Source organism: Panthera uncia, chromosome F1, assembly GCF_023721935.1.
Source record: "Panthera uncia isolate 11264 chromosome F1, Puncia_PCG_1.0, whole genome shotgun sequence".
Lineage (NCBI taxonomy): Eukaryota > Metazoa > Chordata > Mammalia > Carnivora > Felidae > Panthera > Panthera uncia.
In genome coordinates this window covers 12765059-12790197 of record NC_064813.1, presented here as the reverse complement: position 1 = coordinate 12790197, position 25139 = coordinate 12765059, and the positions used below count along the sequence as shown (strand labels likewise).

The window sequence follows — 25139 nt, the reverse complement described above, 5'->3', positions numbered from 1 at the left end:
GTAAGGATCTGTCGCATGCCTGGCGCAGCGCTAAGCGTGTCCCTTACTTTATCCCAGTGCATGCTGACAACAGCCTTCTGGGGGAGGCCATGCGATCCTCATTCCAGAGAAAGGTGAGGTTCCAGAGAAACTGCACAGAACAACGAGTGACAGAGATGAGTGCTCCCCAGAGCCCGTGGTCTTGGCCTCGGGGTCCTCCCTCTCCCTCGGAGCCAAACTCTGGTAGCTTAGAACAGAGAAGAACAGAAAGAATTCAGGAAAGTCATGGGGTACTGCTGAGCCACCAGAGACATTTCCTATAAGACACTGCAGAGGGGGGTTCGCAGACCAAGAATCCTTGTTCAGTGTCAGTGAGCACCTCCAACCGAGTCACGCACCAAATATGACTTCAACAGACTATGAACGTTCGATGCCAAGATGTTCTCATCATTTCAAAACCAGCTTTCACATATGGGGTCTGAACGCTGCCTGTCTAGCGTCGGTGTTGTTCTTCACTCAGTATTCTGAGTAGTAAAGACAAAAACAAAGACACAATCCCAAATGGTCAAGGTGACCTTAAAAAAAAAGAAGTTCTCAATATCATTGAAATCACGCTTTCTGTTTAATTCTGTGCTACCCTCAAAACAGGCTGTCATTAGTCTGAAAATTTAAAAGACTTGGATTTGGGGTGGAGGTAGGGAAGGGGCCAGTCGATTCTTGATGATTCTAACCGGTGGAAGGAAGCCGGGGGGAACCATTGACGAGGTACTCCGGGAATGTTAGTTCCATTCCCCCAAACAAAAGCCCGTATTTATGCCCGGGAAATTATATGGGGTCCTCGCTTTCATTTACCCGGAAGGTACACACTTCTAAAGTTTCACCTAGGTTGACTTTCCAGATGACGGTGCATTCTCAAAGTGCATCCTCCCTGACAGTGAAATGAAGGAACTCGGGCGTGCGCGCGTTAGAAATGTCAACTGCAGATTTTAAGAAGAATCCACCAAGCGGGGAACCCATATGCAGGCAATTAAGAGGTGATTCTGTTTGTTCTGGAAATGCCTCCCATGGAATTGAGTATGCAAGCTGCTGCAGCCGCCTGTCTCCTACCCATGTTAAAAGTCATCTGTTCAAGGCTTCTCTTCCTCTGCTCTCATCAACCAGCTACCCCCCTAAGGCTAGAATTTGAATGAGTGTCAGAAATTGCTGACCTTGGCAAATCACATTTTCCTTAGTCCCACTCCCCAAGGCACCAGAGAACTCTCAGACTTTTGACCTTGCTGAAAACCATGGGATTATTTGAATGAGAAATTCTCTTCTCCACTTCTCTTCCTTCGCCTTCTGCTTCTCCCCCTCCCTCTCCAGGGCCGCTCTAGCTCCTTCTAAAGAAAAGCCGGGTTATAAAATGCAGGGTGCCCTCTTAGGGTTTTGGTCCTCTAAGCCGGCATTTTTTCCAAGCTGCCATTCTCCACGCAGCAGACCATATTTTTTAAAAATATCTGAAACACAAACAGCGACTTGTTTTTTTGTACCCTTGACCAAAACTCTAACCGGGCTTTTTTTATTCTATTTTTTTAATGTAATGTTGTTTCAAATCATTTTTAAAGGAGTTTAATGTTGGTGAAAGGTGCCAGATTGACAGCCTGGAGGCGGAGAGCCTGTATTTTTAACTCTAACAGGGTGAAGCAATGTCCGCTCCTGCCAAGGAAACTCACAGGCCTCGCCCTTCTGCTTGGAAGGGTTCTTATGGGATCGAACAGGTACGCGCCCATGTGAGATTTGCTTGCTTGGTGTTTATGTTGTTCTTAGCTCGCAGTCGTCTGACTTGTAAAACAGAATTTCTGGCACGCTTAAGTCCCGTTCAGGTGACGCATCTTCCATGAAATCTTTCCTCGCGTGTCCCTGTCAGGTGTGACAAGTCCACCCTCTGAATCCCTAGCAGTGTGTTACCCACTTGTTGTACTAGAGTCTTCCAGAAGTATTGATCAGAGCTGGAACCACATGTGTCCTTTCTTCCACACTGCACCCCTGAGACGCCACAATGATAAAAAAATCAGCAGACATTATCGTTCCATTTTATAGACAGGTGACAGAGGCCAAGAGGGGCACGCGCAAGGCAGAAATAAAGGCAGAACCGAAATCTAGATTTTTCTGATTCCGCATTCTTTATCCTTCATCTCTGGAAACAAATATTTTTTAAACTTCCTAGTCTGAGCGAAAGTACTGTAAGTCCCCAATCATCTTCCCTCTAAACGTGTCTCCCGAACCCCCTTGGCTGGGAGTGAGCCTTTTGAGAGCTGCTGAGGCGTTTCCTAGTCAGCTGTGAGTCCAGACTTGAATCAGCCTTTGACAGGACATCCCACGCCTGCCACTCTGACGGGCCTTCCCCACCTGGCACTGTCCTGCATGTCCCCTGACATCAGGAGGTGTCGGGGCTGGTGGCGTCAGTCACATATGGGGCAAGCTGCTCTCTCCTGACTCTATTTTCTCTGCTCTTTTTTTCAGACCATTAATGAAGACATTCGGGGACGCTCAGAAGAGAGAAGCCCAATAAAACCTCAAATAAACCCTCTTGCGAAGCCAACGTTTCAGCCTCAGGAAAAATATGGATTCAGTTCCCTGTGCTAAGAAATTAAGACAGAAATTAAGAACTCAGATTGCCTCTGAGTTCTAGCGTGGAAGCCTGTCCTCTTGTTCCGAGGTTTGGTGTATATGAAGCCTAGTCTTTCTATCCAAACACTGAACTTGTTTGCACAGTTTGTTTAATCGATTGCATACATAATCATAAGTGTATGCTGACTATAACTTTCCATTTGCCAAATTACTCAAAATAGCATGAGGGGTGTTGGCAGACTTAGAATATTCTGGAAGATGAGCTACGAGGAGCTTCTCAACTCGCCGGGGCTACAAGTTGCAGAATGCCTAAACTACTTGGGGTTGAAAATCTTCTTTATTTACAAAAACTTTTTTAATGTTTATTTTTCAGAGAGAGAGACAGACAGACAGAGCATGAGCGAGGGAGGGGCAGAGAGAGAGGGAGAACCAGGACCTGAAGCAGGCTCCAGACTCTGAGCTGTCAGCACAGCGCCAAACGCGGGGCTCGAACTCACGGACCTCGAGATCATGATCTGAGCTGAAGTCGGGTGCTCAACGGCCTGAATCAGCCAGACGCCCCTCAAAATCGTCTTTAAAAGCAGGATGGAGCTATTCAAAATTTCTCCTGATAGTTTGCCAACTGGTGGTTTCTTACAGGTTTGAAATTCTTCCTCTAGGTCATAAAGTTCCATCTGCAAGGAACTGCGAGGAAAGATCCCACCCAGCCCCCCTGTGACACAAAATGTCTGCCCTGAGAAACAGGCCTGTAGAATGAAAGACAGGAAGGGGGTGGGGTTGCTGTTGAGATTTTTGAGCTGGTTCCTCCCCCATCCCCACCCCCAGCTTGAGATACTGTTGAATAACAGGGAAAAGAGGAAGAACAGTTTGCAGGATTGATGATTTCAGGATTGGACGTGTTAAAATTGCACAGAGGGGAGCCACATGAGAGCCAGTATTAGATTTATCTCACCAATTAGACAATTGGCTCTTTTGGCCACTGCCCATGGCCATTTGCTTCTTTCGGATCCTGGGGAGTGCTCCGCACTGGGCTGAACACAATAAATATTTGTTAGCTGAATGACCGGTAGGTAAAACGCTCTGATGGCAGCTCGAGGGAACCAGGATTGCTATTCCAGTGTTTGGAGAAAAGGCCTGATGGATTTCTGACCTCGGGCGGCATTAATGCACACACACGAAAGCAGAGGAACTCTAACCTAGGAAATACAAATCCCTTCCTACGGCGACACAAGCCTTCAGGTCTCCGGATCGTAGCTGTTAGCGATGCTGCCTTCTGATGTTTTTGCTAAATTACAAAGAGGCTGCTTTTGCAGAACTTAAAACAGAACCCTTCCTTTCTGGGAAAATTATAGGCAGTACCTGAATTACAGGCTCTAACTTTTCAAATAACAAACTCAAGAAAACATTGCTCCCATATCACACCCCGATGCATCCAACCACTCCCTCTCCTTTGTCAGCTGCTTCCAGGGAGCCCGCCAGGGAGAGGCTTTTGAGTTTGAGAGAAAACCCGGGTACAGAAATACAGAAAAGACGAGGCTAAGAAAAGCAAGTACCCTGAGTGAGTCCTCCAGGCAAGGCCTCTAGCAGCTACAAGGCCAGTTGGCTCATCAGCCTTCTGAGCCCCTACAGCGAGGCCACTCTGGGTGCCCACTGGGAACCCAGTCTGCTCAGCGCCTCACCCAGAAGGCCATTCAAAACACCATAATCCCTTAGCTGCCCCCATTGCAAAGGCCTCTTCATCACGTCTCCTTTCTCCCCCAATATACATTCTCAATAGAGCAATCAGATTGTTCTTTGGGGGCGCCTGAGTGGCTCAGTTGGTTAAGCGTCCAACTCTTGATTTAAGCACAGGTCATGATCTCCCAGTGCCTGGGTTCGAGCCCTGCGTCGGGCTCTGCACTGACAGCACAGAGCCTGCTTGGGATTCTCTCTCTCTCTCCCTCTGTCTCTGCCCTTCCCCTGCTCACATGCCCACACACACTCTCTCTCTAAGTACATAAATAAATAAACTTAAAAAATTGTTCTTTTAACTACGTAAATCAGATTACAAAACTCCCCAGTTTAAATCTCTCCAATGGCTTCCCACTGCCATCATTCTTAGCCTATAAACCCTACTCCTCACTGTGATCTACAAGGTCCCTGTCACCTGACCCCTACTCCAGTTCTCCGACCTCATCTATCACCTCCCATCACTTGCTATCTTCCGGCTATACTCTCCTTCATTCTGTTGCTCGGACTTACCAAGTTTATTCATGCCTGGCGGCCTTTAAACTGGCTATTCACTTCTGCTCTGCCTGACAGACTCTTTAATCCCATCTCCACATAGTTAATATCTTCTTTTCATTCATATCTCTCTCCTCAAATAACCTTGGTTCGTCTCCTTTATAGGACTTATTATTATTTATGATTGGCTTATTTATCTAGTTGTTTATTCGCTTGTGTATTGCCTTCTTTTCCTAGGAGAGCGTGAGGCTGATGAGAAGAAGCAAGTTGTGTTTTTCACCTGAACCCCCAGGCCCTGGAACAGTGACTGGCACACAGCAGGCACTCAATACACATTCGCTGAACGTAAGAAGACAAAGTGAGTGATAGAAAGAGTAGAGAGGGAATCTGTTCTGCAATCGTAACAGACTTAAGCCTAGGCCTCCAACTTTGTCGTATCAGCACGTCCCCGAAGGCGGGGCCAGGGTTGATTGAGCGCTTGTCCAGATGATGGCCATTCAGCATTTTATCCCCACTCATCTCTTGCTCTGTTGTTTCTCTTCCTCACTGAGGACTCTGGAGAAGACGGGTGAGCAGGATGACGGAGGCACCGAGACGTCAGTGGCATTCTTAAAGAGGCCATGCAACGTGCCCATGCCATGGAGGGTGACGGGAGAGCACACAGGAGGAGCACCGAATACAGACACTGATGGTCAGGGTGGGTGTTGCAGCAGGCTGCCCGGAGATTAAATTCATTTAGGTCTAAAGTTTACCCGGCACTGGTCCTACACCAATAAAGAGGGCAAGACGTCCCCTTGCCCCTCACCGCTGAGACACTTTCTTCCAGAAGCAACACCCTGGCTGCCTCCAGCATCACTACAGTTCATCTGCATCATACATTTACCAGCCTTTTGGAGGCTTCCAGGGAACCTAGTCACTGCTTGCAACATTGCATCTGGAAAACGAATTTCTGGCTCCAAACAACCAGATCAGACTGTCTGAATCTTTCAAATAAAATCCTATTCTCGGGGCACCTGGGTGGCTCAGTCGGTTGAGCGTCCGACTTTGGCTCTGCTCAGGTCACGATCTCCCGGTTCGTGAGTTCGAGCCCGGTGTCAGGCTCTGTGCTGACAGCTCAGAGCCTGGAGCCTGTTTCAGATTCTGTGTCTCCCTCTCTCTGCCCCTCCCCTGCTCATGCTCTGTCTCTCTCTGTCTCAAAAAAAAAATTAAAAAACATTTTAAATCCTATTCTCAACTTTAAAAACACACATACAAACAAAGGAGCACCACTCATTCCCATAGAGGAAGAGAATTGAACCAGAAATTTTGGATCTGCCTTTTTTTTTCCCCTCCGTATTCCAATCCAGCATTAGAACTGACACAAATCCAAAGCTTTGTGCCACCTGCGAGGTAAGGTAAGACAGATCCACATACACCTGATTTAATCTTCAACAGACTTGTCAAAAATACATTGCTATTCTTCCAGCTTCATACGATTATAGTTCAGAAGGGCGTGGTGGCATGTCCAAGGTCAGAGGCGTGATCCGAATCAATTCTTCACCTTCAGGAAAGCCCTCTGGTTCACCCGGTTTCTTCTCTCGTACTATCTTCCTACTCACTCTTTCATTCAAGTTCCCCGAGCCCCGTAATTAACCTCAGTTTAGCTGCTCAACTGTCACTGAAATATCCAGTGCCACAGGGGTTTTCTTTACAAAGATACAATTTCCTGATGGATTATTTGCATGTTTTCACTTATAATCCCAATACACAGTCCAGGACTACAGTCACCGGAGTTCTGTGTTCCACTCAATAAATGTCGCAGAGAAGCCATTGAGCTCAACCAGCTCCTTCCAATTTTCTAGCCACCGGAGGGTAAAGGCGAGGACAATGGAACACAGTGTTCCAGAGGGGTCAAGACAAGTTCTGGTTTTGTCAAGACTACCTTTGAGGCTTCAGGCAAGTTGCTAAGCCTCCTCGGAGCCTCAAAGCCTATTTGTAAATCAGGGCGACAATATCTACCACTCAACCTTATTCTGAAAATTTAAACAACATAAGTAGTACAAATCACCCAGCACATTACGTGGTCATGTTGGGTGCTCAATAAATCTTAATTTCTTTCCTTTGGAAAAGACTTAGGGAATCTTAATTTCCTTCCCTTTTTTTTCCCCTTCTCCCATTGAAAGCCCCCCCCCCCCCGCCCCAGGCACTAGATAGGTGGGGTCATTTCTGAGCAACAGGGCTCAACACGATGAAATACAGAGACTAATCCACCTTCCCTTTGCTAACCCAGAAACCTTCTTTGTTATCTGATTGATTCATTTTGTATCCTTACGGGACACTGGGAATAAAACCACATTTTATAGTTCCATTCTCAAAGTCAGTATCACATTCGGGACTGTCTTTCTATAGAAACTCAGAAAACTGCATTCACACTCGGAGGCCCAGCTGTCTTGGGTAACTGTTCCTGCAAAAGGAAAACTCATTGAGAAGGTGAGTCAGCCGGGACAACTTTCAGGACAATCACCGCCGAGGCCAGCATCTGCAAAGGTCTGAAATATGGGATGTTATGACACTTGGTGAATTACTTCTGACGTACTTAATTATGCAACGACAAGATTTGCAGGACCATAACCACACAGTTCCCCTGGGTATGCTGCCAGTGTGCTCCACAAATGATTAAATATAAAATAAACAACAGCTAACTGTGAGTTATGAAGTTGTAATTCCGCCAAGGGGGCTCCAGTGATGTCAGAAACCACCAGAGCAAAGTTCATGTCACCAAAGGATCCCAGATGGGCTCGGAGGCCTGTTACACAGCAGTTGTCTCTGCTGCGGAGAGGGCTCCAAAAAAGCCTTTCTCTTTGCTTTTTGGCCCTTCTCGTCTCTGCAAGCGCCCTCCATTCTTTTTCTCGTCCTCTGAGCTTTCTAAAGTCACACAAACCTTGCTTTTCCAAATGAGTTAAATGGTCTGGCATTTAAGAGGCTATTTCTATCGGGGCGCCTGGGTGGCTCAGCCGGTCAAGCGTTGGACTTCGGCTCAGGTCATGATCTCGTGGGCGGTGAGTTCGAGCCCCGAGTCAGGCTCTGTGCTGACAGCTCAGAGCCTGGAGCCTGCTTCGACTCTGTGTCTCCCTCTCTCTCTGCCCCTTCCCCACTTATGCTGTCTCTCCTTCAAAACTAAACAAACAAATAAACATAAAAAAATATATTTTTTTGAAGAGGCTATTTCTATTCTCCCCTCCTCCCCATATACACACGTTTTGGAAAGCAATCTGTGAATTTACACATACTTCATTAGGAAAAAAAAGCTTAATATATAATAGAAAATCCGCTTAATTCAAAAGCCTTGCAGCGTACCTTAAAAGGAGACATTTCAGATGCAGCTTTAGTATATGCCAAGTCTAATACCCCACGGATGGAATATACTTGTCTTTAAACAGGGCAAGGTTGGAAAAGTTACACTGAAATTTCAAATACAACCTTCTCACCGCGAGTGTCTGAAAAAGAGGGTAAATTTAAAGACTTGCTGCCTCCACCCAAAAGCTCCTGAATTAAAATTCTGGGAGTAGAGTCCAGCACTCCGTGTTGTAACACCCTCCAGGCGATTCTGGTGAGTGCTAATGTTGGAGAACTACTGGTCTGCAACTAACGGCACCCAAAGCTGAGTCTGAACTTGGCTTCTACTCGGTAATGCAGGACCATGTCCGTCTGAAAATCCCCCCCCCCCCCCCCGAGTTTCTGGCGGGTCCTCAGGGGTGCCTCCAGCATGCTGATGGAAAGCCTAGTCAGTTACCATGCGACACCCCACAGTGGTTTTCCTCTGTAGTAGGAGTTTATGAAGTTATGCAGCACCTTATCAACTCAGGCTTCGGGGTTTTGTTTAGAAAACGTTGCGATCCATCCTACTCATTGAATGGTTTTTAATAAAATTCTATATACCGACAAAAAAAACACCTCACTTGGCTTTTTTCAGACCGTGTAGAGAACGAGTAAGCAAAATTGCATAAACATTGGGAGAAAACCGGGCTTTATCAACCATCAGACAGCAAGGAAGGACTTTGTAAAGAAAAGAGACACACAATACTGAAATACAGCTTCCTAAATGTGGCATACTTTCATCTGAAAACGTACTTAAAACTAAAGTCAAATTGTAAATATTAGTGTCTGTGTGATAGCGTGCCCTGTCTTTGGCACAAGGTTTTTCTTCTAGAATAAGAGTTGAGAGGGGCTCCTGGGTGGCTCAGTCGGTTGAGCGTCCGACTTCAGCTCAGGTCACAATCTTGCGGTTCGTGAGTTCAAGCCCCGCATCAGGCTCTGTGCTGATGGCTCAGAGCCTGGAGCCTGTTTCAGATTCTGTGTCTCCCTCTCTCTGACCCTCCCCCGTTCATGCTCTGTCTCTCTGTCTCAAAAATAAATAAACGTTTAAAAAAAATTTTAAAAAAAGAGTTGAGATAGCAATCACCTAAAATTAGCCACAGTTAGGATTTTTACAACCTTCAAGAATCACCTTAGTTTCACCTTAAGTGTGGCTTTCTTTCTTTTTTTTTTTTTTTTAATATGTGAAGCATTTAAAACAGTACCAGGCATCTAGTGAGTGCTTCATGCATTCATTTACTCAGTAACTGCTTATTAAAGTCATTTACAATAGGAAAAGCACCATCTGTTCTCTGACGTATAAAACATCTTCCTGTCTGCCCTTGTCTTGAAAACCTTACATACCTGGTTGAAGAGATAAGACTAATGCTTAGGGAGAATTTAGTAACAACGGACCACACGGGACACAATGGACGGCACACACAAAAAGACGTCATTCGACCAATCGCTATTGGTAGAGAACACGGTCTGCGTCCGTGTTGTCAAACCTTATGGCATATGAAAATCATCTGCAGTCAAAAGGCACATTTTTGGGAGATGCTGATTCACTGGCTATAGACTGGGATCCTGGAATCTGCATTGGAAGATATTTCAGTTCATTCTGATGAAGAGGAACCAGGCATCATCACCCTTTAAGATATGCAGGATTCAATTGTAAGCACATTAGAGAAAGAATCCGATTATCTATTATTTCTCTTTACCTCTTTCCTCTAAATCATTAGAAATGAATAGCATATGGGAGACACATAGAAGGTGGAAATGCAGGAAACAAGGACCAAAGGAAAGTTTTCCTACATGAGGAAGGATTCCGTGTTCTCTAAAGGAGAACAGTAATCCAGCTATCCACACCCCAAACAGAGACTACATAATACTGTAAAGCACACACAGCATTTTTAGCAAACACACAAACACTTTTCCATATGTCAGAATGGATATTCCTGACAGATCCGTGCTCCTAATCTCGACTAATACCCACTGAGCATGCTTACAAGCTGACTTGCCTCTCTTTTGCATAAAATGTACAGTAAACTGCTTCTCTAGACCAACATATCTGAAAGCAGGTCACATATCAAACTGGGGGACAGATGTTTATCCTACTCGCCTGGTTGGGAAATCCAAGTTGGCACAAGAATGGCAACTTCACATATGATCACTGTTAGTGTGGCGAGTATTATTCATGTATAAAAAATTAAATAAACCCAAGAAATCTCAGAGGGGTGGTAAGACAGTGCTATGTCAGAGATATTACACTACCGAGAAAATTTAACAGGGCTGGCGTCCGGGAAACCTCGTGGCTGTGTCAGGTCTGGGATGAGAAGTCTTGATGTCCGATGCCCTAAGCATATGTCGTATCTTCTCCATTAAATTCAGTGTCTAAACTGGGGCGAGGCATTTGTCTTCTTTAGTCACCGTTCAGTCCGCGGTGATGGATGAAGCAAGTGGAAATAAAAACGGTTGGGGCCAACTCAAAGTTTAAGAAGATTTAGATTACTGGTTCATGCTGATGAGGAGAAGGGGTGGCCTGAAGGAGTGGACCACAGTCCGGGACTTCTGAGCCAGACTCCTGGCTCTGCCGGGCACTCATGGTGTGGCTTCTGCCCGTCATTAAAAATCATAAGGCATCAGTTCCTGACCATAGATCAAAAACATTTGTCTATTTGCTCACTTGGTAAGGGACATGTTGTAAGAACGTGACTTTTGGAGTATGGGAATATTCCTAGTTTTAACGACATTAAGTGGCCTCCGACATCGATTGGGAAACCACATTGAATACATATCCGAGCCTGGAATGAGTGACACTTGTCAGAGACGTCACAGAAGTGGGAGCAGGAAAAGAGCAAGCATTTATCTGAGTGCCTTCAATGGGATGGGAAATAGGGTATTGGGGTCTTTGTTTACACTACCTCATTATTCCAAGCAACAGACTTGTGCAATAGATATTAACGCGCCAGGTTTTTAGGTGAGGAAATCGTGACCCAGAGATGCATCTAAAGTCAAGCAGCAAGTAAATCGTAGAATCGTAATTTAGCACAGAAGTCTCTAAATACAAGGTAAAAGGCTTTGAAACCCCCAATGCCCCTAAATCTGAATGAAAGATTCTTGCTTTTGGAGGGCTGGGCATCAATCTACTGAGACACCTTCTTAGCTTTAAATTTTTGCTTGATGACATCATTTAGAAAAGTCTCTACTCAATTCCTTATGTATGATGATAAATTTGGCCCTTTATTCCTCAAGTGTTTTCACAAAGGCAGTATCTTTTGAGGCCTGCTGCATTCCCACGAGGAAGACAGGTACAGTGGTTAACATGTTCCCTCTATATCACAGAATGCGAGCCAGGGGAAATAAACGAGAATTGTGCCGCATGGTCATGTGTTACGAAGTTGGCAGGCTAGTCTCCCTATTCGTGACTCAGCATTGTTTCACTGAACTATAATGCATTAACAAGAATTTGGTTGACATCAAAGATGATGAGATAGAATGAAAAAATAAATAAAATGGGATCAAGAGAGAAATCCTCAAGTCACTTAACAGTAGCTTCCTAAAATTCTCCGAGCCAGTTTTCTTACCTGTAAAAGGAAAATAATTATGCTACCCCTACCTGCTTCTTAGGACGGGTTTTATAAAACATAATAGCATGAATATATGTGTTCTTGGAGTTTGTGAAGCAAGCTTTCTCTCTTTTTTTTTTTAATGTTTTTTATTTATTTTTGAGAGGCAGAGAGAGACAGAGCACGTGCAGGGGAGGGGCAGAGAGAGAGGGAGACACACAATTCGAAGCAGGCTCTGGGCTCTGAGCTGTCAGCACAGAGCCCGACGGGGGGGGCTCGAACCCATGAACTGCGAGATCATGACCTGAGCCGAAGTCGGATGCTCAACCGACTGAGCCACCCAGGTGCCCCACAAGCTTTCTTATTCATATTAATGTTATTAATTCTTTAAGACAAACTAAGACATTAACTTACACAAGTAATCAGGGAAAAGAATTAAATCCTCCCACAGTCAGAGTATATACAGTAATTCAGTTAAAATGATCGTGCTTTAAGGCCTACCCAGGCACATCTGGAATTTCTTGGCTGCTCAAGGTAGCCCTGATTCTCCAAGCCAAAAAGTGCAAAACAGGGCAGAAAACAGATATTCTTACCACCCTGAGAAAGGATAATGTCAGGGCAAAGGCGGGGGGGGAGGGGGAACCATACATTTAAATAGAGCTTCATATATTCTGAGTAAAACTGATCACACCCAGAAAAATCTCTTCTTCCCTGAAGGAAGCTAAGAACAGACTTCTAACAGTCAAGTGTACATGGTAGGATTTTCTGTTGCTCTTGACAGAAGGGATTCAGCCTTTGAAATATGTGGAGCAAAACTGCAGATTTCAGTTTCATGATTAATGAACTAAATTACGTTTTATTTCTTAAATGTGTTGAGGATTCATCCTGTGGTCTTCCCTCAAACTTGAGTAGGGCTGCTGAACAGCACATCTGGTTACAGGCAAAGAGCTCTCTGGGTGGTTCTCCTTTCTTCCCTCAGAAAGAGGCAACGCAGGGAACTGCAGAAACTTTTATTGGACAAGTGTGGTTTTTTAATCCTCAAATGTAATGATTATTCTCTCTGTCCCCCCTTTCCCAGGAGAAGGCGATTCATTATTAAGATATATCTAATTCATATTTTAAAAATTCTGTTCCACATGATTTTACATCACTTTTTAATACTTGCCTTAAAGAAAATATTTGCATGCATCAGGCAAATATTTTAACATCAATTTGCCTGGGAACGATGTTTAAGTATACTTCATAATAACAATTTATATTTTCTCTGTAATTATCACTTTAAGTAAGGGCTGTGGTACTGTAGACTTTCATATACGGATAAATGCGTTATTTTTTTATTTTTATAAGTGCTTCTCCTATCCAAACACACTGCTGTGTGATGAAATGTGTCACTAACTACCTGACCATCATTCTACAAGGTATATAGAGAAATAAATGTTGCCTGCCTCCTCCTATGTTACAAAAGCATGTATGAGTTTTAAAACATTTCAAAGAAACGTCAAGGGGGTTTGTGAATTCGAGCCCCGCGACGGGCTCTGTGCTGACAGCTCAAAGCCTGGAGCCTGCTTTGGATTCTGGGTCTCCTTCTCTCTCTGCCCCTTCTTTGCTCATGCTCTTTCTCTCAAAAATAAATAACATTAAAAAATTAAAAAAAAAAAGAAAAGAAACACCAAGGGGCGCCTGGGTGGCTCATTCGGTTGAGCATCCGACTTCAGCTCAGGTCATGATCTCACTGCTCGTGAGTTCGAGCCCCGTATTGGGCTCCGTGCTGACAGCTCAGAGCCTGGAGCCAGCTTCATATTCTGGCTCTCCCTCTCTCTCTGCCCCTCCCCCGCTCATGCTGTCTCAAAAATACATAAACACACAAAAAAAATTTTTTTTAAAAACATCAAGATCCAGAGATCTACAATAATAGAAAATGTGCAGTCCTTTAAGACACTTTCTCCCCACCAGTTGTGTGGAGCTCTTCCTTACCAAACTATGTAAAAACTAATTTTTTGAGCAGTAGCCCTCCAACTGTGGTCCCAGAATGTCCTTTAACTACTATGCCACTTTTCCAATTTTAAAAGGAGACATGTTCTCATGTCTAGGGAAGGTTCCCCGCTAGAACAAGCAGAAAAGAAACAGCAACTGTTTACTCTGAAGGTCCTCACTGCTGGATGGAAATGGATCCACTGGCACCTGAGGAATCTGGGAAATGGCTGTGACATCAGGGTTCCCACAATCCTTGAGGAGTTGCTGTTTATATATATATATATATATATATATACACATATATATATACGCATATATATGTATGCGTATATATATATACGTATATATATATATATGCGTATATATGTGTGTATTTTAGGGTTTTTTTGAGAACGAGTGAGAGAGAGTGAGTGGGGGAGGGGAAGAGAGAGAGGGGGAGAGAGAGAGTATCCCAGCAGACTCCACACTGTCTGTGCAGAGCCCCATGCAAGGCTTGAACTAACAAACCATAAGATCATGACCTGAGCTGAAGTTGGGTGCTTAACCAGACTGAGCCACCCAGGTGCCCCCATGCTTTATTTCTAAAATATTACTCTCAGCTAGAGAGTGTAAAACCAGCAGAACCACACTATACAAAAAAAGAAAGAAAGAAAGAAAGAAAGAAAGAAAGAAAGAAAGAAGAAAGAAAGAAAGAAAAGAGAAAAGAAAAGGAAAAGAAAGGAAAGGAAAGGAAAGGAAAGGAAAGGAAAGGAAAGGAAAGGAAAGAAATCTATTTACTTACACAGCTTTGCTATATACACTATGGAATATGCCTCCCCACCTCCTTACCAAACTCTCTAATCTTAAGAAAATCCTCAGGGTAAATTAACAATCATAGCTCATTTAGAAAATAATTAAGCAATACTTGTAAAAGTGCCGATCACTTCTACCGGAAGCGTGGAGGAAAGGGGTTCACTCAGGCCAAAAGGAAGCAGATCAAGGAAAGAGTCTCAAGGAGGGGAGATGGGAGCAGAACCTTGCAAGGGAGCACAGGTGGGTTTGCAAAGAGAGGTGCAGAGAAAGGACATCTCATCAGAAGTGAGAGAAGCAGGAAGGAGACTAGAGGACGTGGGAAATGTCCCAGCCTAACTAGCACGCTAGGGAAAAGTAGGGGAACAGTTCTGATCTACAGTGAATGGGCAGGCTGCTGGGACCTGGATGGAAATCCAGAAGGCACTGGTGATTTTAGAAGGTAAACTTGCTGAGATCCCGACATGGATTGGCCAGAGGTGGAAAGGAAGGAGTCAGGGTGAGCCTGTAATTTCTGAGGTTTGCATCCTGGGTTGTGATACAGAAACACAGGAAAAGCTAAAAGGGGATCGACTGGGAAAAGGGAGTGCCATACTGTCATGTTTTGTTGTTGTTCTGTGATGTTCACGTGGAAATCAGTTGAACAGGGCACTACGTATATGGATGTGCAGTTCCAAGGGGGGCCCTGAAGCTGTAACCTGGGAGTCATTAGTATGCAGACCTATGCTGACATGGTGAGCCTGGGGGCGATCTCCCAGGCAAACAGCATAAAGTGGGAAGGGAAGTAGAGGGGACCCAGTGCTTGAGCTGGATTAGAACGGGGGGACCCACTAAAGATGGGGAGGTCACCCATTCACTTAAGCATTCCCTGAGCCCAGGCAACAGTTTAGCAGCTGTCCCAGTGGTATGGGACTACTGTGACCCAGACAGGTATTTGGGACAGTAGCCCTGGTGGAAAATGGAAAGAAAAGTCACGATGTACACAATTATTTAGTGTCACTTCCCAGTCTGGATTGATGACAATATGTCAATGCCCAGGCATAAAAGTTGAGATTCAATACCTATTTCCACTGGAAGATTCAACTTCATATATTTATGAATCACCTGAAAAAGAAACAAAACAGTAACCAGTTCCCCAAACCTCTATTTCCGAGAAGTCTCTAAGTACGCTAGTATAAAATGAAATATCAGAGAGAAAAAATACATGAAAATGCTTGGTTGTGTTATAAACCATTGACCTCAACAGACCCTCTCCTTTTCTGAGGATTCTAGAAAGCAGCATTTAGGGGGCTTCCGGGGTCTGTAGGCAGGAGTCTTCTGGGCAGTACACATACCTTGGGCAGCCAGTCGGGGCACAGGGCATGAAAAGAAAAGGATGGCTGACGAGGGCAGGAGGCTGGACACTGATTCCCCTACCCCCCACGAGGCCCAGGCCAACTCCACCAAGCCCTTTGCAGCCTAGCATGAATCTGTGTGGATAAATACAATAGAGATTGGAGAAAATGGGCTTGTCTGTAAAAATCCCAAGTGCTGGAGAGGCCTTTCAGTTTGCCCCAGAGTCAAGCTGATTAAACTTAGCACGTCCTGGCTCAAACTTTGATTGAGTTGGGCCCCTTGGCCTTTAAGTTGTATATCTGAATCCTCTTTGAAAAGATTTGGCCTCCCCATATACATTTCGAGTGCTGGGAGAGCGCCCATCTGTTTTTATGCTTATTTATAACCACAGCACCTTCCAGCACCGTGAGGTCCTTTAAAATATAATGACATGACTGATGATGAGTAATTAAGTGAATAGGGTGAATGTTCTTACTCTCAGACAAACGTTTGTGGGAAAGCAATTTCCCTTGCGGCCCCGGCCTGGCACTTCTGCTTCTAGTGAACACCCAAGCTCCGATTATCTTGGAAGGTATGTGTGAACCACCACCTCTGCTAAGAAGACAAAGTATTCTTTCTGCCCGTTCGTTCCTTGCTCCCACTGCTGCCTTGCCTTGTTGACCTCCAAGTTCAGGGTGTGGTAGGGAGCCCAGTCGAAAAACCCAAGATTTACAGAAGGGGGTTAAGAATCTTCCTCAAATGTCCTGTAAGCCATTTGCCTAAAAAGGGAGGATGAGGGGAAGCCAGGGGTCAGATCTGGGGACACACACACACACACACACACACACACACACAAGACTTGGGGTAGCTGTTGTTCTTCCCTTGAGGGAAAGAGGGTTCCGCTAACCCCAGGGCCTGACTCTAGGGTGGCCAGTGTCTGTCCTGCGTGAAGACTGGGGTACAGTGAGGGTGTGTGTCACAGCTCAGCGGCCCCTCCCTAACACGCCAGCCCTCCCACTCTCGCTCTCCCATCTGCCCCGGTTTCTTTAAGCACCTGGAGTTGATGTGCAGAAGCATCTCACCCGCCTCCACGGAGACAAAGCCTCTCCTTCCCAGGCTCCATCCCTAGCACCCGCTGACCAGGGGCATCTAGTGCCCCCGCCCCTTCCTCCCCCTTCCTGGAATCCTGACCACCCTCGTGTGGTCAGAAAGGCAGAACTCCTACCAGCTAACTCCGTGTTTCTGTGAACACGCGTGTATGGCATACATTTATGCAGTCCCTGGAGTGTCTTCGTGACACAGATATTTCCTATCTGTTGCTACTTGCGTAGACGGGTCTTCCAGCTGGTCGCTCTGCTGCCAAAGTCCAAGCATTTTGGAAGGCAAGGCCCGTCCCGCCCCGGCCCCGGGGGGAATGCGCCTCCTTTCGGCCGGAGAAGGCAAGCAGGCTCGCGGGTACATCCCGCGGCGCCCGGGGCAGCCGCCTCGCCGCCCTGGGAACTGGGAAGGCGAGGGCGGCGGTGGGGTGGGGTGTTTGCATCTTTGTTCCGGCCCAGATGAAGAGCAAGAAAATCTAAGCCACTGTCAAGCTCTGTTTCGAAAGTTAAAATCTAATTTCTCTGCTCTATCAACTCCCTCCTCCACCGCCCCCCCCCACCCCCAAATGGAGAGCCTGCTGTTCAGGCCGGGTGCGATCTCCATTCCTGCAGAGAAGTTTCCCGAATGGTGTCTCCTCGCCCGCCCGTTAAGAAAATTCCCAGTCGCTTGCAAACAGCTCCAAGCAGACGAAACAGCAACTGGAGGACCTGTCCTTGTCCTTTCTAATAACGCGAATCATGAGGATTCAAATTAAGACGCATTTTTCAGATTCGTTCCTCATTTGAAGCTGAGTCTGGGGGTATCGATAACGGCAAAAATAAGCCTCAGAGATCTTGGGAATTAGAGCTCCCTCATTACGTGGTGCAGCAAAGAGGCTGGGACATCCAGTACCCGAGGACTGATTTCTGGTCATGACTCTCTTCCTGTATCTGAGAACTGCGGGGCGCAGAACCCTTAAGATTCCGATCGTCCCTGGGCTCTTCTGAGAAGTCACTCATGTATGTGTGTGATTGATTTGTTCTGACAAGTTTATTTTCTTTCATAAAATTTCCTTCACCAACCACTGGTTGTGTCTTTGTTCCCCACCCCACCCTTAAAGTGACTATCGTCCCTGTAATCAGCTTCCTAGATATTTTTTCAAGAAAAGTGGTTCCAGGGCAAGTGAAATGTAGTGATTTTTTGTTAAGTCTAAAGCTAAAATCGGTAGTTCCTAATTTTCTGTACAACTACTTCCTCCAGGCTGCCTCACTTTATTAGACAAAATGACCACGCCAAGAATCTACTAATATTCAGACTACGGTGGAGACATCTTACTCAACAACTTCTACAGGTGGAAAGCAAACCCGCAGACCCCGAACACCGATGACTGTCCCTTCCTCAGATGTCTTGGCAATGCATTTCTGCATTTCCTGATTTAATAAGAAACAGCATTTAGAGAAAAGAAGGTCGTGGCAGTTTGTTGATATTGTTATTACTGTTTGAGATAGTTTTTAATTGAGTGTTGTTAGCCTGCTCCTGGAGCTGGTGGAAATTACAAGAATCCAAATTCTTGTGGATAAACATTAATGCTGTTGACATAGACATCCTCTCTGTATTGGTGAAAAGGGAGTTAAAGGGAAACCGTTTGGGGTGGTACTCGGTCTGAGTTAAATTAAAACCGAATTCTACCGCAGAGCACCCAATCAGATTACAGTGGTGTGCACTCACAGGTAGTTCTGTAAATGTTTGGACACCAAGTGGACACAGGAAGTTAGACCTTATCCAAGTAGCTCCTGTAAATGTCTAATCTCTAGCTCAGAGGAATACTCCAAGAATCCTGTTGGTTGACCTTACGAATTGGCTTGAATAGAGGATGCTGAACCCCTAAGTTTTACTTTTTTTTCCGGGTGGAGTTCTTCCCCAAGAAACTCTTCTACCCCTTGGGGGGAGAAAAAAAAAGAAGCAAAACTCAAGACTTATCTCCTTTTCTATAAACACTACTCGCCCTATTAAAAAAAAAAAAGTACCTCCTAGCCCTTCCTCTAGCTCCATCTCTCAAAGACTAAAAAATAAATATATGATCTTAGAACCGCCACGGACAGGAGGCACGCGGGGATCGCCTTGCGCGCACAAGCTCGCAGAGATCTGCGACATCCCGTTACCCTAGTCCCCGATGTGCCTGCGAAGAAGCCGAGTTCTCCCTCGGCTACCGGTCAGCTGGGGTGGCGGTCCCGCTGAAGGAGGGAGCAGGTAAGCAGGGTAGAGGGGAGGGATTGTAAAAGAAACGCATTTTAAAAAAATAAAAATCAAACTGACCTCTAGTTGAAATCTACAGATGCCATTTAAAAGTGAAAAAAGGTCTCCGAGGTGGCTGCTGGCCGGGCGCGCGGTCCCAGACCGGGATCTCAGTTTATCGGAGCCAGTGGAGTAGGAAGGTATCTGTGGTTCTGAAGTTGATGGGGTTCCCCACCCCCCGCAGGGCAGGGGAGCGTATGTGACACCTTGTTCGTTTGGAGATGGTTTATTCACTCGTGTTGTAAAATCTAAAATGACGCCGCTGGGAAGACGAAGGAGCTGCTGGGCCCCTTGCGACCCCCGGTCTAATCTAAGTATGCGGGGGACCCTAAAGTTCACCATGCCAAAATGCACGGGTGCCTGATGCCTAAGATGCGGCAGAGGCGCTTGGGAGTCTTAGAAAGGGCTTCGTCACATAAATGAATGGTGGAGACACTCGCTCACTGTCTTCTACAGTCAGGGGGTCTGGAGACCCGGCGAGTATTGGCAGTCTGTGGCCTCGGACTGTACAGGCCCGGATCCCTGACCTTCTCACTCCGGGCTGCCCTTCTCCCCAGGGCGGGTGAAAGTCACCAGACTGTCAAATTCTCCAAAATATTAAGAGAAGGAGGCCATCAGCGCCCTGCTCCTGCCTGTCAGATAAACAGGATTTGCCACCTCTCCTCTGGACTTGACCTGCGACCATAGGGGCTCCGTGACCTGTCTTGATTCTGGATTTCACTGCCTCCTATAAAGAGAAAAAAATCTCCAGGCTACCTTTAAAATGATATATTTCCTTGGCTCCTCTTTGAATCAAGATCACTGAGGCCCAAATTCAGAGTGCCAGCAACAGCTCCAGGGCCCCAGGGTGGTGCCGCAAACATTTCTGGCGCCGTGGGCGTTACAAATGCTGAAACTCCAAGGAAATTGATATTCTGATGTGAATTCCAACTAGGAAGCACCCTAGAGAACATTCCCGCTCCCCTGGGCGTACCTCGTGCGGGGAGGAGCCGGCGACGCTGGGCCCAGGGAGTGTGGCGGGGCGACTCCTTCGCGCCGCGTTTACACCTCTCCCTTTGTGACAAATCGATTTCCCGCGCCGCTGTTCTGCATTTGCATCCCGCCGCGGCCCGGGGCCCAGCTGCACCCGGTGCACACTAAGCACCGGCTTGGGACTGTGTGCGTGTGTGCACGCGTGTCTAATTGACTTTCCGTCTACCTTTTTATGACTACATGTGTTTCCAACAAAAGGTCTTATTAGGACAATCTGGTTTCACTAATTTAGAGGTTGGGAACGTGGAAGGCAGGCGTTTTTTTTTTTTTTTTAAGAGTTTGCAGAAGTTCAGATTAAGAAATGACAGCGGGATGCACCCTGGTCCTAGGAGTAGGTCTGCCTATTTTTATAACCTGTTCCTCTTTCCTCTCGCTGGCTTCCCCTGTTCCACCCCCTTCACACTCCACACTGCCCCATTAGCCACTGGATTCCTAACTGTTAAAGAACCATTTCTTTAACACTTAAGGCATTTGAACCCAGAAGTCTGAGAAATTTACTGGGCTGGGGAAATCAGTAAGAGGGAAAAGAAATCATTCTACAGAGAAGAAAGTGCAATGAATATCAACCGAGGAGGAAACAGAATTGTGCTGAGGAGTGACAGAGATCAGTGAGGTCTTACTAAGGTCGGCCCAGGTTATAACTGGAGAATTTGCAATATCGTTGTAAATGAAACCTGTTTTACTAACGGGAGCTGAAAAGAATATTTAGGAAGAACAGGTTTCTATGTCACTGAGAGAGTAAACCCGGGTCTTCTACACGTGCCCCATCCCTCTGAAGATTATGGCTTGCCACTTTGGGGTAGACTGCCAGCAGGCTGCAAGGGGCACCTGATTCTTGGGGTCATTCTCCGTCCCTTTCAGGCTCCAGAGCCCAGCTTTAGTCGTCTGCCTGAAGACTCCTCTCTTCTCTGACTCGCCCTGGGAGCCTCACTGTCCACTGCCCACTGGAAGCCCAGCAGGGCCCAGTGGGGGGCCCCACTCGAGCAGCTCACGACAGCTTCCTTCGAGACCCCTGATGGCGGACCCGAGGACTGAGGACAAGGGTCCTCCTGAACACTATCACCCCACTGACCAGACCTTCCTATTCTCATCTCAGAGATGAGTGAGGAGGTTGAGGAAACAGGGCTTCTAAAAGCAACAACTATTTGTTGGAAGAATAGGCCCCAGTCATCTCCAGAAAGCCAGGCCTTGTTGTGTTTCTCTGCTACTTTCTTAGCCCCAAGTGTCGGTCACTTTGTCCCCATCAGCGCGGTCTGCATTTCTGCTACCTTCTTCCAGAACCGTCTGTCCACCATCCTTCCTTAAACAGCCTCTCTTTGGCTGGCACCGAGCCTCAGTTTCCTCTCGGGGGCCCACTCCCCACCAGGCCTGTCGTTACTCCTTGAAACTCAGAGATGCGTTCAAGAATCAAGGGGGCGGGCTCCCGAAGTTCGCATCCCCTTCCCTCCGGACACACGGTCCCCAACTTCGGCCGCTGCGCTTTTTGTGTCCTTCGGCACCACGGCGGACGCCACGTGCGCAGCGCGACCTCTGGCCACGCCAGGTCTGGGTCTCACAGGAGCCACCACCGCGCGCCACCTACACCTCAGGCGTTTCCCAGGCGGCCTCCACAGTCCAGAGTCGTTCCATTCGCACCAGGAGGCCACCAGGAACCCGAGCTCCCTTCTCGTGGCGTTCCCTCGGCAGCCCTCCAGCCCTCTTGTATCCGGCGCCCATCGAGGCCGACGCGGGCCCCGGACTCGCTGTGACCACCGGCCTTGGGCCTGCTTTTCACATCCCTCTGCTTGTTTTAGGGGTAAAGCCACACTGGTTGGTCTCGCCCGCCCCATCCTGGTCTTTTCACGCAGCCGTTTCTTCACGACCGTGTTTTCGGTTGTGGGTCCAGCCTCCAGTTCTCCGAACAGCGATAAATGTGGCGATTAATAATTAACCAGGGCGAAAGGAGAACCGCGGAAGGTGCGGAATCAGAGAAGCTGGGCGATTCGGTAGCCTAGTCTCCCTGTGCTTTGCATATTTAAATTTTCCCTAGCGAAACGTTTAAAAAACAATCACATTCCGCCGCGCATTCTCTTGGAGCTCCAAGTGTGTACGCCAGCAATTAACTCCTGCTGCGGACGCGTGCAGCGCGAGCAACCCCCCTCCCTTCCACCCCTTCCAGGCTCCAATATCTTCAAGAGAGCCTCCGCCGCTGTGCCCAGCCATTGCCCGGGACTTGGGGACACCGGGTCTTCATTCCTCAGAGCTGGCCTTCTTTCTGTAGTAACAGAGCAGGCCACATTTCCATCAGCCTGAACTCCCCGTCGCCCTCTGCCTCTGGGAATACGTAGGGTGGATCGACCCCAGTTCGATTTGGGCTGAAAAACGCGGAGGGGATCCTAGGCCTGGACCCAGGAAGCTGGGCGAGGGGCAGGCGGCCTGCCCGAGCAAGGGGCTTCCCCTGCCGCCTGCTTCTTTGCAGCCCTTTGCCCGGGCCTTGCTTCCAGCTGTCTCTGGGTCCTGTTTGCTTTGTCTATTTCCCGAGAGTCTGATATTGGCTTTTTTTTTTTTTTTTTTAAACCGTGGAATGCCGGCGGGTCTCCTGTGTCTACAGGTTCCCAATTTGAAGACCAAATAAATAATGACACGGAAAGGAATTAGCTTCATTTAAAAACTTCCAGCCAAGTTGAGACCCTTGAAATCTCAAAAAGGAAATATCAAGCCCCATGTCACCTGGGATGAGCCAGGTGACAGGTCTGTTACAGACCCCAGAACGTAGGGATACATTTGGGGGTCACCTTTTAAGGCATGGTTAATGAGGCCAGCGAGATTTCCACGGAGACGCGGTATATCAGTAGGGAAGGATGGGGAAGGGAGACTGTACGGGGACTTTTCTCGAGGTCTTAGGGCCAATAGGGAGAGCTCCTCGAATGTGACACTAGGCTCGGCTTTGGGGCCCGCGCTTCCCCTGCGCATCTCTCGGGTGCGGGACCGTGCGGGCCGGGAGCTCGGGTTTCACCCCAAAGGACACTCCCTCTGCTTCGCCGAGTCTTCCCCAGGCACAGGCCTTTGATTCCGCCGGGGGTCTCGAACCCAACCGCAGGTGGAGGGCGGCCACCGCCGGGCACAGAGAGCGGCTGGGCCGCTGGGGCTGGGCGCTCCAAGCGGCCCCTCCCGCACGCCCCGGCCTCGGGAGCCCCGCGCGCCGGGGCCGCGCGGGTGTCGCCGCTGTGCGCCGTGCCCTCCTCCTCCTCTGCCCCGCCTGCCTCCGAACCCGCGCTCGCGACCCGGGAGGAGCCCCCCCCGACCCGGCTCGGCGCCTTTAACCTTCCGCCTTCCCGAACAGGGCAGGCTCCCCGCCTTTACACCCCTCGGGGACCCTTGCCCAGCCAGCCCGGTTGCCCCGCGTCGCCGCGCGCGCCCCGGACTGAGGGGCGGCCCAGTGGGTTTCAGAGACAGTCGGCGGCCGGCAGAGTCCCCGACCCCGACCTCGGGGCCTCTCCCTGCAGCGGCCGCCTGGGCTACGCCCTCGTCAGAGCCCTCCTTTCCTCCCCGTCTGTGACCGGCCCTTCCTCCGGCCACTGCCACCACCTCTCCTCGCCCCCTCTCTCTCCCCTGGCCTTGGCGGGCTGCAGGCGCCCGGCCGGGACCCCCAGCGTCCCCAACCCCCCACCCCCACCCCGTCCCGGACACACACTCCCGCGGGCATGCGCCCCTCACTCACTGTCCTGCTGCGGGGTGTCGCTGCCGCTGGTGAGTCCCGGCGACTCCAGTAGGCTCCGGCCGGCCTCGCCCACGCTCTCGTCCGCCTGCGCCGCCACCATGTCCCCGGCTTCCTCCAGGTCTAGCAGGTGACTGACGGAGAAGTTCTTTTTCGCCTGCAGGGTGTCGAGGTTGCCCGGGCTGTCCAAGCGGCCGCCCAGCGCCGGTTGCCGCTCCAGAACGTGCCCGTAGCTGGAGGTCATGGTCTCCCCCTCCGATCCCACCCACCCCCCTCTTCCCGCTCGAATCAACACCAAACGCTGTGGGCGCGAGGGGGGAGAGGAGCCGAGTGGGGAAGAGAGAGGGGGGAGTGGAGAGAGAGTGAGAGAGAGAGAGAGAGAGAGAGAGAGAAGGAGGGGAAGGACAAAAAAAAAAAATTGGAAAGAGGGCGGGGGACCCCCTTCTGCGGAGCAGAGTTCTGCACCAACAGCCTTCGACAGCCTCGGTTGCTTTCCTGAGGCCAAGTCCGGCGCGGTCCAAGGAGATAATCCACACCAAAAAATAAAATTAAAAAGTCACCCTATGTTCAAGTCAGGAGAAAAAAATTCCTTCCAGCTCTCCAAAAGCGTCCACACGCACACACTAAAAATAATAATAAGGGGGAGAAAGGAAAGGGGAGGCCAGCAGGGCGGGGGAGTTAGGCAAACAGAAGAAGAGAGAAGAAGGGGTGGGAGAGAAGAATCAAAGTGGGTTTTTTTTTCAAGGTTAAAAAAGTTATTCCCAGGCAAGAGTTCAAGCACCAACAGAAGAAGGCTTGTTCCAGCTTTAAAACATCTTCAAGAAAACGTGTTCCCCCTCTCTGCACTCCTGTGGATTCTCAGGAGTGACTAAAGTTTCAGGAGGAGAGGGTGATGTCTTGCAGATGTATTGGAGAGCAGGATTCTCACTTTACTTTTCGTAAGAAGAAAAAAAAGGGCTTCAAGAGTCCGAAGGAGGGTGGTGGTGGGTTTCCCCCCTTTCCCTTCTCTCTCTCCCCCTCTTCTTGCTGAGCTCCTTTTTCCTTCTCAGTTGGATCAAGAAGCTCTCTGGCACTTCAAAAGGCACAAACTGGCATGCAGAGGAGGCTTTGTAGGGAATACAAGAAAATTGGAGACCCCTGGGAGGGCAGATCTCGACTTAATAGGAGCCTGTAATTACGTGGCAAAGCCTTTGTGCGGTGCCTGACGTTTTACAGACCCCCTTTCTCCATCACAATCTCCTTCTTCC

General features: G+C 48.1%; 1 protein-coding gene across 4 annotated transcripts in view; it reads right to left on the bottom strand.

The window, feature by feature from the left end:
• Positions 1–25139, bottom strand: part of PRRX1 (paired related homeobox 1) — a 78512-nt gene extending 53373 nt beyond the window's left edge. The window contains exon 1 of one of the 4 annotated variants that reach the window (XM_049633921.1): positions 23896–25139. In XM_049633921.1, coding sequence (XP_049489878.1) covers positions 23896–24136 — 241 coding nt within the window. In that variant the 5' untranslated portion in view covers positions 24137–25139. The remainder of the gene's footprint in view (positions 1–23895) is intronic. The other 3 variants (XM_049633923.1, XM_049633922.1, XM_049633920.1) reach the window with 3 other exon arrangements.